Below are 17264 nucleotides of genomic sequence, written 5' to 3'. Positions count from 1 at the left end.
GAGGGGAGAGGATTGAGAAAACAAAGGGAGAGAGGGCTAATGGAGGAGAATAGATGCTTTGCTCTGGAGGGTACTGACCATATACAGTATGCCCTGTGTATGTCATAACAGATAGCAATATAAAGATCCCAGCTGTCAGCTCCAATACAGCTCCAAAGCAGTCTGATGCTGTAGACAGAGAGAGAGAGGGAGAGAGAGAGAGAGAGAGAGAGAGAGAGAGAGAGAGAGAGAGTGCAGTAGAGCAAGAGAGCTGGGGGAAGGGGAGGGGAGGGAGGACCGTGAGGGGAGGGGAGATTTGAGAGAGAGAGAGAGCGAGAGAGAGAGAGAGAGAGGGGAGGAGGCGGACGTTCTGTAGCAGCAGGTTTGTGAGCGCAGAAGGCGGAGGAGGAATCAGAGCGAAATAAACAGTGTGGCTGCAGTGAGGAAGGAGAGACACATAGAGAGAGAGAAGGACAGAGAGACAGAGAGAACGGTAAGGAAATGTCTGTGTGTACATTACTGTCATGTCTGCTCCTGATGTTTTGTATTTCTAGTCTTTCTGTGAAGCGTCAGCTAGAGGAAGATGCTCTGTGTTATCCTGTGTGTTTCTTCTCTGCTGGCCGGCTGGCGACGTGAGGAAAGCAGAGCACTGTAGCACTGCAGAGAGAGGAAGATGACAGAAGGAGGGAGGAAGATGGAGAGGGAGAGAGGCCGCATCAGGCAGAGGATGCTACACAGACAGGAAGTGGGAATGGAGGGAGAGGAGGAGAGGAAAGAGCAGAAATAGAGGGAGCTCCCAGTAAGTGAGCCTGCCTGGCCATTAGAATGGTGTGGATGTTTTAGTGCGTGGTGGAGGAGAGGAGAGGAGAGGGGGCGGGGTGGGATTGACTGACACCATGCAGCAAGGAGGATGTGAAATGTCAACACTGAAGGTTTTCCTCCATATTGCACTTGATGAATGATATTTGGATTCCTTGGACCGCACTGCTATTTCTCCTGTGTGTTCTCAACATGAGATTCCTGATTTTGTCACCTCCCTGTGTGTGTGTGTGCGTGTGTGTGTGTGTGTGTGTGTGTGTGCGCTTGCGCTTGCATTTGTGCGCATGTGTGTGCATGCCTGTGTGTGTGTGTGTGTGCTTGTGTGTGTGATTGTAACTAAAGAGACAGGGTTTTGGCTGTTTGCCAAAGTCCGTGTCCCAGCTGCTGTAAAATACATGTTGGTTAGAGGAAGATTGAGGGGCTAGTAGTGAGGGTAACTTGTGTTGTATGTGAAAGACAGATTTGGACCTTGGCCAAGGATGGTAACCTGCCTGCTGCTGCTGTCAGTGCTGTTCAGTGGCAGTGGATTAGTTGTGTGTTTGTGCAGCCAGTAGCCAGTAGCCAGTAGCCTGTAGCCAGTATCGTGGAGCAGAGTTGTTAGACAAGACACAGTCTGCCTCATTATTGATCAGGGCTGTCAGTGAGAAAATGTTAATCACTTAATCAGTGTGGCATTTGGTGCCTGAAACATAATATTTGGTGCATGCAACATAACATTTGGTGCCTGCAACATAATATTTGGTGCCTGCAACATAATATTTGGTGCCATGTCGTTACAACCCTTTAACATCTATATAATGTGGTTCCAGACAGCTTCAGTTCAATAATCAATTATATGTTTCAGCTGTGCTTCCTTGGGATGGCAGAATAACAGAATAACTTATTGGCGTATACCAATCCATACTCAGGTACCATTTTTAGTAGTCTCACTAACTACTGCAGAGAGTAAGGTGAGGAGAGGAAGAGAGAGAAGAGAGAGAGAGAGAGAGAGAGAGAGAGAGAGAGAGAGAGAGAGAGAGAGAGAGAGAGAGAGAGAGAGAGATCTATATGACCCCGCCTGCCATTTGAAGGCCTTTGGATGACTGACAACCCACTAATTTGTTTTGACTCACCCATCCCTCACAGATGTGTGTGTGCCTGTCTAAGCTAACTACCAAATAATGCGCTGCCAAATAGCTAGCTTTTCCGTGGCGTGATTGGTAAGACGCTTCAGAAGCACAGACACGTGTGTTTGCAAGGCAGAGGTCCTGGGTTCGAACCTTGGTATGAGCTGAATCAGGAGGAAGTGGTACTCGCTAAGCAAGCAGCGTGACGTCCGTAACCATTGGTGTCAAGTGACTTGGATCTGCAGTTGAGCTGGGGTCGCTGTGGAGTGAGTTTGAGGGGTGAATGTAGCACATGGGCAAGTGTGAAACTCACTCCTCAGCCTGAAGTGTCCCCAACTACGCAGCTTAATAGCTAGCTCTTCCGTGGTGCGACTTGTAAGACGCTTCAGAAGGGCAGTCACGTGTGTTTGCAAGGCAGAGGTGCTGGGTTCGAGCCTTGGTATGAGCCAAATCAGGAGGAAGCGGTACTTGCTAAGAAAGCACGGTGATTCACATAACTTGCACCTGGTATACATCTCTTTAATGGTGAGACACACCAAGAACCAGACAGATAAGCATCACTTTGAACCTTTATAGGAACAGTGGTCATCAGAAGAAGATGATCATGCTATGCAAGTCAGAGATCTGTGCTTCTTTCCAGTTCAATCTATGTATATCCACTGGAGCAGCCCTCTGAGTCACTCCTCATATTGTATTCTCACCCAACATCATCAGCCCAGCCAGGAAATCTATGCTCTCAGCAATCACTGACATTTGCCGTGACAACGCTACAACAACAACATAAGGGCCCGGCAGGCAGGTAGCATACGGTGTCTGTACTGTAGTAGCCTGCCTGAGGGGCTCTTATGGGTGCAGCTTTGGTAGAGAAGGAACAAATGGTGCTGGGCCCGGCTGGGTCTTGTTGTTGGGTTTGTTGATAGCAGCGAGGCAGGTGAGGCCCAATGGAGCATGTTCAATTATCTCCTGCTGTTGAACATGTTGACGTCAGGCAGGACCCCTCCAGGGAGCAGGGAAGGATGGCTTGGGACTGTGAGAGAGAGAGAGAGAGAGAGATAATAATAATAATAATGAATTTACCAAATGGGACAAACATCCAGTCGAAATACTGCATGCAGAGTTTTGCAAGACTGTACTGCAAGTGCAAAGAAAAACTCAAAATAACACATGTAGAGCAGAATTGGGCCAATACCCCCTCCTTATTCGAATAGATAAAAGCCATCAAAATTTTCAGCCATCTAAGAACATGCGACCCCAAAACATTTCCTCACACAGCCCTACAATGTCAAGAGATGAAAGAAGAGAAGAGTCCCCTCAGCCAGCTGGTTCTGAGGCTCAGTTCACTAACCCAAACCAACCCCATAGAGCCTCAGGACAGCACTCAGAAAATCTGGCCCAACCAAATCATCACAAAGCAAAAAGAAAAATATATCACCACAAAAAATCAAATTAAACTTCAATGCTATTTGGCTCTAAACAGACAGTACATGGTGGCAGACTATCTAACCACTGTGACTGATAGAAAACTGAGGAAAACACTGACTAGGTACAGATTCAGTGAGCACAGTCAGGCTATAGAGACCGGTCATCACAGGCAAACCTGGCTGCTCAGAGAGGACAGGCTGTGCTCATTCTACCCTAGGGGAGAGGTAGAGACAGAGCTGCATTTCCTATTACACTGTGACAAATACTCAGACCTAAGAGAATCATTATTTTAATTTTTTATTGAATATTAAAACATACAATCTACTTCCAGTGAAGCCGCTCTAACAGACTCCCATCCAGAGCAACCCACAGAAGCAACCAGGGTCAACGCCCTGCTCAAGGGCACGTCGACAGATCTCCCACAAGGTGAAAAACAGGAACCCGAACCAGCGATCTATCAGCCACCGTCCCAAGCTCCCAGCTAAATCCATGGCTTGCAGCAGATTTACTCTGGTGTAGGGTTGTCTATCATACACTTTCCATCTCCAAGAGGAGAAAAACTCCTAAATCGGATTCAGGAAAGGCGAGTATGGAGGGAGGTACAAGTTCATAAACTGCCCATTGATGTTAAACCATTCCCTTACCTGAGCAGCTCGGTGGAAACTGACATTGTCCCACACTATCACATAGGTGGGAATGGGATTCTCATTTAGCTCTTGACCCTGCTGCTCTTGAACCTGCTGCTCAAATAAAATATCTCTTAGATTGGCAATAAATCTTAGAAGGTGCTGGGTGTTATATGGCCCGAGTGTAACATGGTAATGTAGAACACCATGGTTGCTGATAGCAGCACAGGTTGTGACATTGCCACCTCGTTGACCAGGGACTTCAACAATGGCCCGCTGTCCAATCATGTTTCGGCCTCTCCTTCTCCTCTTTGTTAGATTGAAGCCTGCTTCATCGACAAAGATGAACTCATGGGGTCTATCCAAATACAATATATAGACAGTGCTATACTGTAGAGTACAATTAGGCCTACTGTATGCACTTCTGATTCACATACATTGTATTTTATAATTTTTTTGTCATTTAGCAGACACTCTTATCCAGAGCAATTTACAGGAGCAATTAGGGTTAAGTGCCTTGCTCAAGGGCACATTGACAGATTTTTCACCTAGTCGGCTCGGGGATTAGAACCAGCAACCTTTCGGTTACTGGCACAACGCTCTTAACCACTAAGCTACCTGCCTGTACCTGTATGTACTGAAGAGTAATGTCATTCACATAGTATGTGTTAGTACTGTAGACAATCTGGATTACAGTAAATGTTTCTGAATGTACACTTACTTGCACATACGGAGCTCGCAGTTCTTTCACCCTTGGTGAGTTGCGCTCAAAAGGTACTCTGTATACTTGTTTCATTCGCATCATGTTACGATGGAGGACACGGTCAATTGTGGAAATGATCACACTGTTCGATTCTCTGGAAGTGTGTGTTGTCTTGTATCACTCGTTCCTGGATTTCTCTGAGTCGTATCGCATTATCTTGAAGGACCATGCCAACTATAATGGCCTCTTGCTCCCGAGTGAATATAGCTGTCCTTCCACCTGCATGTGGCAGCCTTGCAATTCTACAAAAAGTAGTTGTGCAGTTACAAAACATATTCATGCAGTACAATACATACAGTGATTAACTTTACAAATGTCTATTGAAACAGCTGCATATAGTGTAGTACAGTAAATTTGCAATTACAAAAATACAGTAGTATACTGTACCTGTTCTCTTCTCTGAATGTCCTTACTATGGTGGACACAGAAAATTGGCTCAAATTGGGTTGCACTCTAAGTCCTGCTTCCCTCAATGTCAGTCCATGGATAAGAACATGGTCTATGACGAATTTCATCAGATATTTCCACTCTTTGTCTTCCTCTTCATCCTCCTCTTCCTCTTTCTTGCCCTCCTCCTCCTCTTCCTCCTCGTCGCCCACCTCGCATACGCACTCGTCCTCGTCCTCGTCCTCTCACATTGTTTCTTCTATCCATTCTCAGACTTTCTCCTTCCCACCTTCAACAACCTGTTTGTTCTCTGAACTGGCTTATATTGGTTGTGTCGCATCATTTGAAACAGGTTAAATCAATTTTGAGTGGTTGTGTTCAATCAATGACATGTGTTCTCTATTTGTATTTGATTGTTGCCACTTGTGTTTACCAGTATGGACGACATGTGCATTAGAGTGCAGAATGTGTTTTGAGAATGAGAACGTGTTTAGAGTTTTGCTGAAAAGTCTAAGTGAGATCTGCAAATTGTGTTTTACCATGTGAAATGGTTTAAGGTATTGACAACAGACTGCATAATTAGCTAAATGAGTCCAGGCAACTGAGAACATTGTTCAGCCAATGGGTTTTAGTGTTTTAGCAATTGAGAAAAACTGTATTATTGATGCCTTATTGCTGTTGGTCCCACCATTTTTTGTTGTATGTATACTTTGACAATGTAAGTCATTTCACTTGCCATGTCAATAATGTCTACTGAATTGAATTGAGAGAGAGAGAGAGAGAGAGAGAGAGAGAGAGAGAGAGAGAGAGAGAGAGAGAGAGAGAGAGAGAGAGAGAGAGAGAGAGAGAGAGAGAGAGAGAGAGAGAGAGAGAGAGATTCTTGTTTTGGCTTTTTGGAGAAAGAAAGAGACAGAAGTTCTGTGGGAGGGTCCTAGAGACAGAAAGTCTGAGTATGTACACAATTCTGTGGTGTAAAGTACTTACGTAAAAATACTTTAAAGTACTACTTAAGTAGTTTTGGGGGGTATCTGTACTTTACTTTACTATTCATATTTTTGACTACTTTTACTTTTACTTAGAAAATATACATTTTCCCTGACAACCCAAAGAACTCGTTACACTTTGAATGCTTAGCGGGACAGGAAAATTGTGAAATTCACACTCTTCTCAAGAGAACACGTGGTCATCCCTACTGCCTATGGTCTGGCGGACTCACTAAACACAAAATGCATCTTTTGTAAATAATGTCTGAATGTTGGAGTGTCCCTGGCTATCCGTACATTTTAAAAACAAGAAAATGGTGCCATCTGATTTGCTTAATATAAGGAATTTGAAATTATTTATACTTTTACTTTTATATTTAAAACCAAATACTTTTAGACTTTTAATCAAGTAGTATTTTACTGGGTGACTTTCACTTTTACTTGAGTAACTTTCTATTAAGGTGTCTATACAAGTATATCAAGCATGACAATTGGGTACTTTTTCCACCACTAATAGAATTTGAGCGTGAATGCTGTGTGAGTCCTGTTCTGTGTGATCTCAATCTTTGGGTCCATCTAACTGAATGAGAATGTCCATTCAACATATTTTATCTACATATGTAAACCAAAGGTCAATACATTTACACATTAATCACCATGCTGGCAGTAATCCACTGGGCGACACTAATACATGCAGTTTCTGTGGACGAGGGATACATTCTGGAGGTTAGGATCTGATTGGCTGAGTTCTGAGTTTTGCATAACTTCTTTGAGGAGAAATGTCAAGGAGAAACGTCGAGAATATTTCTCAGTGGAAATGGAAATATGACATTGGTGATTATTTTCTGGGTTAGTGCAGTTAGATAAGAAGCAGTGGTGTTTATGTGTTGTCTTTGAATACTTTTGGCAGTACTTATCAGTTTGTGCTGCTAGAATATACTGCTAGAATATTTTTGTCAGTGTATTTGACAGGAGCTAGCATTTGATGGTTACAGCCCAGTTGAAGTGAGATATGTTAAAAGTAGTGTACTATTTGGGAATAGGGTGCCATTTGGGACGTACACTATAACCATAGATCACTGAGCTCCATTACAGTTGACACCCCTCCCTGTTCCCCCCATCAACCTGTCCCCTGTCCCCTGCCCCCTGCCCCCTGCCCACTGCCCCCTGTCCCCTGTCCCAATCCCCTGTCCCCTGCCCCCTGCCCCCTGTCCCCTGTCCCCTGTCCCCTGCCCCCTGCCCCCGTCCCCTGTCCCCTGCCCCCTGCCCCCTGTCCCCTGTCCCCTGCCCCCTGTCCCCTGTCTCCTGCCCCCTGTCCCCATCCCCTGTCCCCTGCCCCCTGCCCCCTGTCCCCTGTCCCCTGTCCCCTGCCCCCTGCCCCTGCCCCCCTGTCCCCTGTCCCCTGTCCCCTGTCCCCCTGCCCCCTGCCCCCTGTCCCCTGCCCCTGTCCCCTGTCCCCTGTCCCCTGTCTCCTGCCCCCTGTCCCCATCCCCTGTCCCCTGCCCCCTGCACCCTGCCCCCTGTCCCCTGCCCCTGCCCCCCTGTCCCCTGTCCCTGTCCCCTGTCCCCTGTCCCCTGTCCCCTGCCCCCTGCCCCTGTCCCCATCCCCTGTCCCCTGTCCCCTGCCCCTGTCCCCATCCCCTGTCCCCTGTCCCCTGTCCCCTGTCCCCTCCCCCCGTCCCCTGTCCCCTGCCCCCTGTCCCCTGTCCCCTGCCCCCTGCCCCCGTCCCCTGCCCCCTGTCCCCTGTCCCCTGTCTCCTGCCCCCTGTCCCCTGTCCCCTGTCCCTTGCCCCCTGTCCCCTGCCCCCTGTTCCCTGTCCCTTGCCCCTAACCACAGACATGTCTCAAATGTAATCCCCATCCTCATTGCTTCTCTCCACCCCCCTCCTCCTAATCCTGGCTCCATCACACCCCCGGGTCCTACTTAGATGTGCCTCCACACTGCCTCTCTCTCTGATGACCTCACAATGGGACTGTGCAACCTGCCCTGGCGGTGATGTCATCCTCCCAGTAGACTCAGAGAGACAACATTATGTTATGTGCAGTGGGGGACCAAGCTCCTCTCACTGCTGTAAAGATGCTATATATCCATATTTATCATTCACCTAGGATGGTCCCTTGCTAATTTGTCCTCTGCTAACACTGCTCCTATCCAGTATGGTGGCTTCCATTTTATTCCCTAGAATCTAGTAGAGTCATTATAATTTATGCTATAGTATGGATTGTAGTCTTTGATATGGTTGGTGGTTAAAATGATGAAGATGATGACAATTTTCCTGCTGATGTTTCTTCCGGGGGAAACACTCTAGCCTATGACCCCTGTGTCTTGTTGCCTGGGGTGATGTGGTTGTAGAGCAGTATGGTGCCTGTCACACAGTGTGGTGCCTGTCAGACTAGGAGACCCCTGCTGTTCCAAGAGAGAGGCTGAGGCTGAGACAGGTCTACCCAGGCCAAGGTTACAACCTTGCTGTCAGCACAGGAGGTTGGTGGCACCTTAATTGGGGAGGACGGGCTCATAGTAATGGCTGGAAAGGAATACATGGAATGGTATCGAACTCATCAAACACATGGTTTCCATGGTTTCCATGTGTTTGATGATATTCCATTCACTCCATTCCAGCCATTATTATGAGCTGTCCTCCCCTCAGCAGCCTCCTGTGGCTGTCAGGTATACCCAGGCCTCTACCCAGTACTCTATCCAGGCCTCCTCCCAGGCCTCTACCCAGGCCTCTAATCAACACCATCATTATCCCCTGGTCATGACCTAAGGTACTGATGCCTCTGCTACCTGCCTATGGTACCATGTGGGCCTGCGTGGTGCTGTGTGTGTTTCCCTGTCCTGTCCTCAGGTGTCTTTCTGTGTGCATGTCTTAGAGGGCCTTTGTTTTTATAACTTTCTATCTTTCTGTATCTTTGTGACTGTATGGTTTTTTACATGTTGATTTGAGAGTATGACAAGTGTGTTGAGGCACTGTGAGCCTGTCTTTCCTCTCTTCTCTCTGCAGCTCCAATTCTCTCGGCTGTCTTTGTGGTTCGATTAATTAGGCATTCACACCCTGTCTTTATTAACCTCAGTCTCTGCACATAAGAAAATTAGACATTAAAATTTGATCTCACTATTTCTGCTCCCTATCCACTGATTCTGCTTGTCAAAGGAGCGGTTAGAGGGAGGAGGGGAACTTTTAAAGGGATACATACATACCCATCGTAGGTAATAGGCACATATAGTACATGGAAGTGAACGTTGATGTTGTACTGGGTTTTGTCACGAGTTGTATACTGCATCAGCAAGACTGCTGCCAACTGTTCAAATCAAAATCAAATCTAATTTTATTGGTCACATACACATATTTAGCAGATGTTATTGCGGGTGTAGCGAAATGCTTGTGACAAAAAATGTTCTGGGCTAATAATGTAAGAAATAACACACCAAAAAACAAAATACTGCAAAGTTGCTTAGGAGCTAGAAGCAGAGCTGCCATGTCTGTCGGCGCCATCTTGCAATAAAGCCGACAGACATGACATTTCTAAGAATGCTCTCGTGCTGGGGTTTTAGATTAGATTGTTACCAACTGTCATTCTAGTGTATCTCCAAGAAATAATTGTGTTTATGTTTTTTCCTTTTGTCTTCAGCTTCTCAGTGAAAAATGTTTACCCTTGTGGTGTGGCACTTGGGAATATACGTTTCTATTCTCACAGGAGGTACAGAACAAGAAAGAGGCATCCTCCCTCCCTTCTTACCTCCTCATTCTCTCATCCCTCCATCCCTCTCTCACTTTTTCATTCTCTCTGTTCATAATTCATGAGCTGGTTGCTGTCTCTGTAGGAGATAAGCCTGCTGTAATTACGTAGCATCGCAGCAGCACGGTGAGGAAGGATCTGAAGCACACTCTGATAGGAGGATACACTCTGGGTTACAACACTACACCTGGAAAGAGCTATTATTGTACCTGCTCACTAGTTATTGTGCATGCAGAGCTAAATGCAGCTTGTCCTTATGAAACATAAAATACATCAACCAGCTTATATATATCACATATATTATGTTATATAACCGTTTCCACGAGTGGAAGCTCTGTTTCTGCCAATAGAGATGTGAAAGTGGGCCATGGATATGTCAGTCCTTTGCAGGAGAGAGAACAGGGCAATGCATTGTTATCCAACCCTGTCCTTTGTTTTATGTTGTTTGACATGTAAGTTTAGCATCAACACCCTCACAGGTGAGTGTCAAACACCTCCATCCATCTCTCCATCTACATTCTCCACCGCCTACCTCCTTCTTTCCCCTCTTCCCCTCCAGCTCCATCTATTACAGTTAGTTGTTCTCTCTCTCTCTCTCTCTCTCTCTCTCTCTCTCTCTCTCTCTCTCTCTCTCTCTCTCTCTCTCTCTCTCTCTCTCTCTCTCTCTCTCTCTCTCTCTCTCTCACGCTCTCTCTCTCTCTCATGCTCTCTCTCTCTCTCACGCTCTCTCTCTCTCTCACGCTCTCTCTCTCTCTCATGCTCTCTCTCTGTCTGTCTGGCTGGTTGTTGGCTGAGCTGATGCTGAGGATTCTGTGTTTTGCTTGAACAAGTCAGGTCCTTTGTGGCCTCACTGTTTGAAGTGCCTGCCTTCCAAATAGCCTTTGGCTTGGTATCTGTGAGTGTGAGTGCAACTGAGTGGATCTGCCTGTGTATTCATTGTTTCTGAGTCTGTGTGTGTGTGTCTGTCAAGAGTGCTGTAGGTGGGTGTAGTGGTGGAATCAAGCGCAGGACACCGAAGTATAGTCCAAAAGACTTTAGTACTATTTCCAACAAGGAAAATACGAGCACACTTGCCCGAAGGCGAAATTACGCACGAAGGCGACAAAATAAAGGCGCACTAAACATGTGCGAAAAATGCTCCAACGCAGTGGAGTGAAGCTCAACCGAGCGAGAATGCAATAAACAAGCAACACACGACAGAAATAAATCACCCATAGAAACAAAACCCATAGATTTACACACCCTGGCTCAACATAACAGTGTCCCCAGAGCCAGGGCGTGACAGTGTCTGTGTTTTGATGGGTGTAAAGGGTGCAATTTGGAAGCGTAAGATGCACTTGCATAAGTGGTAATTGTTGTTTAATCAGGCCTTGAAAACTGTTAGTTGAATTTCAATAGCATTTCAATAGTATTGAATCAGCTGTGGCTGTAGTGGGGGCATCAGTGTTAACACTGGCTTTGCTGGCAACAGTGGCTGCATATAGTCTAGTGACACTCTGCCTCCCACAGTCTAGGTATGCAGCCCAAATGGTACTCTATTCCAATAGTGCACTACTTTCGACCAGGGCACATGGTTGTGGTCCAGGGCTGTGGTCTAAAATAGAGGGCTATATGTGACCAACTGGCTCAAATCGGTCTTATGTAGCAACATTTGAAATTGTGTTTTTTACATTGGATAAAATTAGAGCCTCAGAGCTAAAAAATGGTATATCATACACTGCATTTTTGAGGAACAATGGGAAAGTAATTCTGCTTTGAAAGTTGATAAACTTGTAAACTCACTTTTGAGAAAATGGCCTTTGAATGTTTTGGTATCTAGTGAAGAGCTCTTCTTTGTCTACACCCATTCAGCATCGTTCACACCCTCTTAAGTTTTAGCCCCATCCATCTTGTTTCGCACTCGGAGCATTCAGAGCGCACACTTGACGCTCTAGCCGATGATTTGTTTACCGATGATTTGTTTACCTCTGGATAACATGAAAACAGCCTAACCAGCTCTGCTGGCAACAATTTAATTACGCTTTTTTGCAGACGTTTAGATTTTTTAAAATAAAGTTTACGTTCAAATGGCTCTCCTGTGAAGTAGTGACCCGCGACATATGCCTAGATTCCTGAAACTAGTCACATATAGGGAACAGGGTGCCATTTGGGACACAATAGCAGTAGATCATAGTCAGGGAGGGTGTATACTGGGTGGCTGTCTGTGGTGTGAAGGCAGGATAAAAGATGGAGTGCATAAAGAGGAGGGACGAGGGTATTGATCCGTAGGCCTGGTGTAAGATTGCACTCTGTCCATTACTCTGCCTTACCGTACCTTATCGTACCGTATCTCTGGGTTTCACCAGTAGGAGAGGAGGAAGAGAAAGGGCTGGGGGAGCTGGGAGAAATATGCTGATGCTGTATTGGAATCAGTGCTTTTTTGTATGAGTGTACACTCTTAGAAAAAAGGGTTCCAAAAAGGTTCTTTGTGGAGGGATAGGGTTCTACCAAGAACCGTTTTGATCTGAAGAACCCCTTTTGGAACACAAGGGTTCTTTGTAAGGCAAAGTGTTCTACCTAGAACCTTTAACATCCTAAGAACGGTTTTTGGAAGTAAGGGTTCTTTGATGGTTCTTTAGAAGGCAATAAGGGTTCTTTGGAAAGCAAGAAGGGTTCTACATAGAACCATATATAATATTTCGCAGCATGCTCTATTGCAGGGTGATTTTTTAGAATTGTTTGTTTTAATGTCTGTGTTTGATTGATACATTTTATGCAACAAAAATATAAATAGCATACATACATTTTCTAAACTAATCCAATCTGTTAGTGGTTGGACTTATTGCACCCATAACTGAGATGGTTGTTCCAGTTTAGATGATTGAGGTAGTCTCAGTATTCAATCTTCCCTACCATGGCAGTCATTCTGAATAGAGGTATGCGGGTGATTTAAAATTCCACTTGTTGGATATCCTAACTCTGGCTAGATTCCAATAGGAATTAAACATCACTTTGCAAGCTAGCATAATGTGACTTGCAGGCCTGATGTAGCCTGTAAACCAGGAGTTTCCTAACACCACTGTGTTAGGGCAGGGGTTTGCAAAGTTTTCCACTCAGGCCCCCCTTCCAACATTGGGGAACATCCCACGCCCTCCATGCGCGCGTGCGCCATGTCTATTTCTATGGGTACAAGCACTGTTCATGACACAAACTGTTCACACCCCTCTTGTTGGTGGAGCGAAAATGTTGCAGGTTTAAAGCTAATTTTCTTGCAATTATATACATTTTGCCATGTCTAATGTGAATTCATGTGATATTTGAGTAACTCAAACATTGCAACAAAATCTATGGCCTAAATAACCTAGCTAAGAAACGTTAGCTGACATGGGCTAGTTGATCTGAACATTTCTGATAAGTTATAAATATCTCTCTAAGGTCTGCAATGACTAACATGACAAGAGGAAAACTGATGATGCACTACCCAATTTCGAAATTGCACCTTGTGCATTCTACTATTACAACTTTCAAGAGTAATAGGGGGGCGCGCCCCACAGTTTGGGAACCACTGTGTTAGGGTATAACTAGGCCCTCAAAAAAAGGCCTTATGATATATGTAATGTATTAAATCATTACATTTTAAAGGCTAATAAGGCTGGTGGAACCATTCATAGAGGGTTCTAGTAAGAACCCTCCACAGATAAAAGGGTTCTCTGTAGAACCCTTCATAGAGGGTTCTAGGAAGAACCCTTCATAGAAGATTCTAGGTTGAACCATACACAGGGCGTTCTATGAAGAACCCTACATAAAGGGTTCTAGGGAGAACTACAGTACATTCGGAAAGTATTCAAACCCCTTGACCTTTTCCACATTTTGTTACGTTATGGCCTCATTCTAAAATGGATTGAATTGTTTTTTCCCCTTATCAATCTACACACAATACCCCATTATGACAAAGCAAAAACAGGTTTTTCGAAATTTTTGCACAAAAATAAATAAATACTGAAATACCACATTTACATAAGTATTTAGAGCCTTTACTCAGTACTTTGTTGAAGCACCTATAGCAGCGATTACAGCCTTGAGTCTTATTGGGTATGATGCTACAAGCTTGGCACACCTGTATTTGGGGCTTTTCTCCCATTCTTCTCTGTAGATCCTCTCAAGCTCTGTCAGGTTGGATGGGGAGCATCGCTGTACAGCTATTTTCAGGTCTCTCCAGAGATGTTCGATCGGGTTCAAGTCCGTGCTCTGGCTGGGCCACTCAAGGACATTTAGAGACGTGTCTTGAGCCACTCCTGCGTTGTCTTGGCTGTGTGCTTAGGGTCATTGTCCTGTTGGAAGGTGAACCTTTGCCCCAAGTCTGAGGTCCTGAGCGCTCTGGAGCAGGTTTTCATCAAGGATCTCTCTGTACTTTGCTCCGTTCATCTTTCAATCGATCCTGACTAGTTTCCCAGTCCCTGCCGCTGAAAAACATCCGCACAGCATGATGCTTCGCCGCAGGGATGGTGCCAGGTTTCCTCCAGACGTGATGCTTGGCATTCAGGCCAAATAATTCAATACTGGTTTCATCAGACCAGAGAATCTTGTTTCTCATAGGCTAAGAGTCTTTAGGTGCCTTTTGGCAAACTCCAACCGGCTGTCATGTGCCTTTTACTGAGGAGTGGCTTCCGTCTGGCCACTCTACTATAAAAGCCTGATTGGTGGAGTGCTTCAGAGATGGTTGTCCTTCTGGAAGGTTCCCCCATCTCCACAGATGAACTCTGGAGCTCTGTCAGAGTGACCATAGAGTTCTTAGTCACCTACCTGACCAAGGCCCTTCTCCCCCAATTATTCAGTTTGGCCGGGCGGCCAGCTCTAGGAAGAGTCTTGGTGGTTCCAAACTTCTTCCATTTATGAATGATGGAGGCCACTGTGTTCTTGGGGACCTTCAATGCTGCAGAAATGTTTTGGTACCCTTCCCCAGATCTGTGCCTCGACACAATCCTGTCTCTGAGCTCTACGGACAATGCCTTCGACCTCATGGCTTGGTTTTTGCTCTGACATGCATTGTCAACTGTGGCACCTTATATAGACAGGTGTGTGCCTTTCCAAATCATGTCCAATCAATTTAATTTACCACAGGTGGACTCCAATCAAGTTGTAGAAACATCTCAAGGATGATCAATGGAAACCGGATGCACCTGAACTAAATTTCGAGTCTCATAGCAAAGGGTCTGAATACTTATGTAAATAAGGTATTTCAGTTTTTAATTTTTAATACATTTCTAAAAACCTGTTTTTGCTTTGTCATTCTGGGGTATTGGGTGTAGATTAATAAGGAGAAAAAATTATTTAATACATTTTAGAATAAGGCTGTAACGTAACAAAATGTGGAAAAAGTCAAGGGGTCTGAATACTTTCCGAATGCACTGTATATGGCTCTACTTATAACCTTTTTCTAAGAGTGTATGTTACTCAGAATTGCAGATTGTGGATCTAAGAAGTAAGCACAATATAACATCTGTTTTGGGAGAATGTTCCAATTACAGTATGTGAGTATTTCTGATATTTTAAGGGGCATATTTTGTTTTTAAAAGTATTTGCTTAATCCAGGACATGCCATAATTCTCCCTGCCAACAGACCAGGGAGCTTTATGGGCATTCATTGTTAGTTTGACAGTGAAGGAATGGCTGTTTAAAGGGGTATATCGTCATGATTCTCCCACAGCTGACAGCAGACTTGAGTGTAATGGATGTGGTTGTGTTGTTGGTGTTAGTGGACAGACGAAGCAGAAAGGACAGATTCAGCAGACACACACACTCACGCGCCCACACGCACATGCACACACACACACACACACACACACACACACACACAAAGCTTCATTTGCCATGCCCTGGAGCCCACAGCACAGAGTGGACACGGTGCTAGCAGTCAATGTGATAAATGGTGCCCGCATTGTATCACACTACTTTACGTCTCTATCTTGTTAACACACACACACACACAAACACACACACACACACACACACCGAGGTGAGGCGTTGGCTGGTTACTGCACAGGAAGTCTAATATGCAGGCTAGAACCTGTCTATAGAGGATATACTGGCATCATTAAGAGTCTACCGCTCTCCAGATCCCAGCACATCTGTTCCAGACACACAAACACACACACACACTGAGGTACACACATCATTAGAGTATGCAGTACTTTTAGGATCACCTAAAACTGTCTGCAAAGCCCTTAAACAGTTTTCACCCAGCGACATCCTCATTAGGAATAACACAGTGTGTATGAGATGAGGATAACTAAATGGAGCAATGTTCATCCATTTTCTCTCCTTCTCTTTGCCAGGCCTCACCTTTTTGCTGACCCATGAAAGAAGCCATGCCGGTCCTCTCAGCAGGCACAGGTAGGATGAAATACACCACACATGCTGCGAATCTCAGGCTTACTATGTAGCTCAGTTGGCCAGGGTAGTGGGTTTGATTCCCAGGACCACCCATACGTAAAATGTATGCACGCATGACTGTAAATCGATTTGGATAAAAGCGTCTGCTAAATGGCATCTATTATTATACACTGCTCAAAAAAATAAAGGGAACACTTAAACAACACAATGTAACTCCAAGTCAATCACACTTCTGTGAAATCAAACTGTCCACTTAGGAAGCAACACTGATTGACAATACATTTCACATGCTGTTGTGCAAATGGAATAGACAACAGGTGGAAATTATAGGCAATTAGCAAGACACCCCCAATAAAGGACTAGTTTTGCAGGTGGTGACCACAGACCACTTCTCAGTTCCTATGCTTCCTGGCTGATGTTCTGGTCACTTTTGAACGCTGGCGGTGCTTTCACTCTAGTGGTAGCATGTGACGGAGTCTACAACCCACACAAGTAGCTCAGGTAGTGCAGCTCATCCAGGATGGCACATCAATGCGAGCTGTGGCAAGAAGGTTTGCTGTGTCTGTCAGCGTAGTGTCCAGAGCATGGAGGCGCTACCAGGAGACAGGCCAGTACATCAGGAGACGTGGAGGAGGCCGTAGGAGGGCAACAACCCAGCAGCAGGACTGCTACCTCCGCCTTTGTGCAAGGAGGAGCAGGAGGAGCACTGCCAGAGCCCTGCAAAATGACCTCCAGCAGGCCACAAATGTGCATTTGTCTGCTCAAACGGTCAGAAACAGACTCCATGAGGGTGGTATGAGGGCCCAACGTCCACAGATGGGGGTTGTGCTTACAGCCCAACACCGTGCAGGACGTTTGGCATTTGCCAGAGAACACCAAGATTGGCAAATTCGCCACTGGCGCCCTGTGCTCTTCACAGATGAAAGCAGGTTCACACTGAGCACATGTGACAGACGTGACAGAGTCTGGAGACGTCGTGGAGAACGTTCTGCTGCCTGCAACATCCTCCAGTATGACCGGTTTGGCGGTGGGTCAGTCATGGTGTGGGGTGGCATTTCTTTGGGGG

At 45.5% G+C, this 17264-nt stretch overlaps 1 protein-coding gene across 7 annotated transcripts in view; it reads left to right on the top strand.

Annotated features, from left to right (window-relative positions):
* Positions 1-329: 329 nt before the first annotated feature.
* LOC121569635 (MAGUK p55 subfamily member 3-like) overlaps positions 330-17264 on the top strand; it is a 37095-nt gene continuing 20160 nt past the window's right edge. For all 7 annotated transcript variants that reach the window (XM_045210878.1, XM_045210876.1, XM_041880760.2 and 4 more), the window contains exons 1-2: positions 330-472; positions 16141-16198. In XM_045210878.1, the coding sequence (XP_045066813.1) occupies positions 16162-16198 (37 nt within the window). In that variant the 5' untranslated portion in view covers positions 330-472; positions 16141-16161. The remainder of the gene's footprint in view (positions 473-16140; positions 16199-17264) is intronic.

The sequence above is a fragment of the Coregonus clupeaformis genome, chromosome 35 (assembly GCF_020615455.1).
Source record: "Coregonus clupeaformis isolate EN_2021a chromosome 35, ASM2061545v1, whole genome shotgun sequence".
Lineage (NCBI taxonomy): Eukaryota > Metazoa > Chordata > Actinopteri > Salmoniformes > Salmonidae > Coregonus > Coregonus clupeaformis.
The sequence above is the reverse complement of the archived record's forward strand: the minus strand, read 5'-3'. Positions and strand labels throughout refer to the sequence as shown.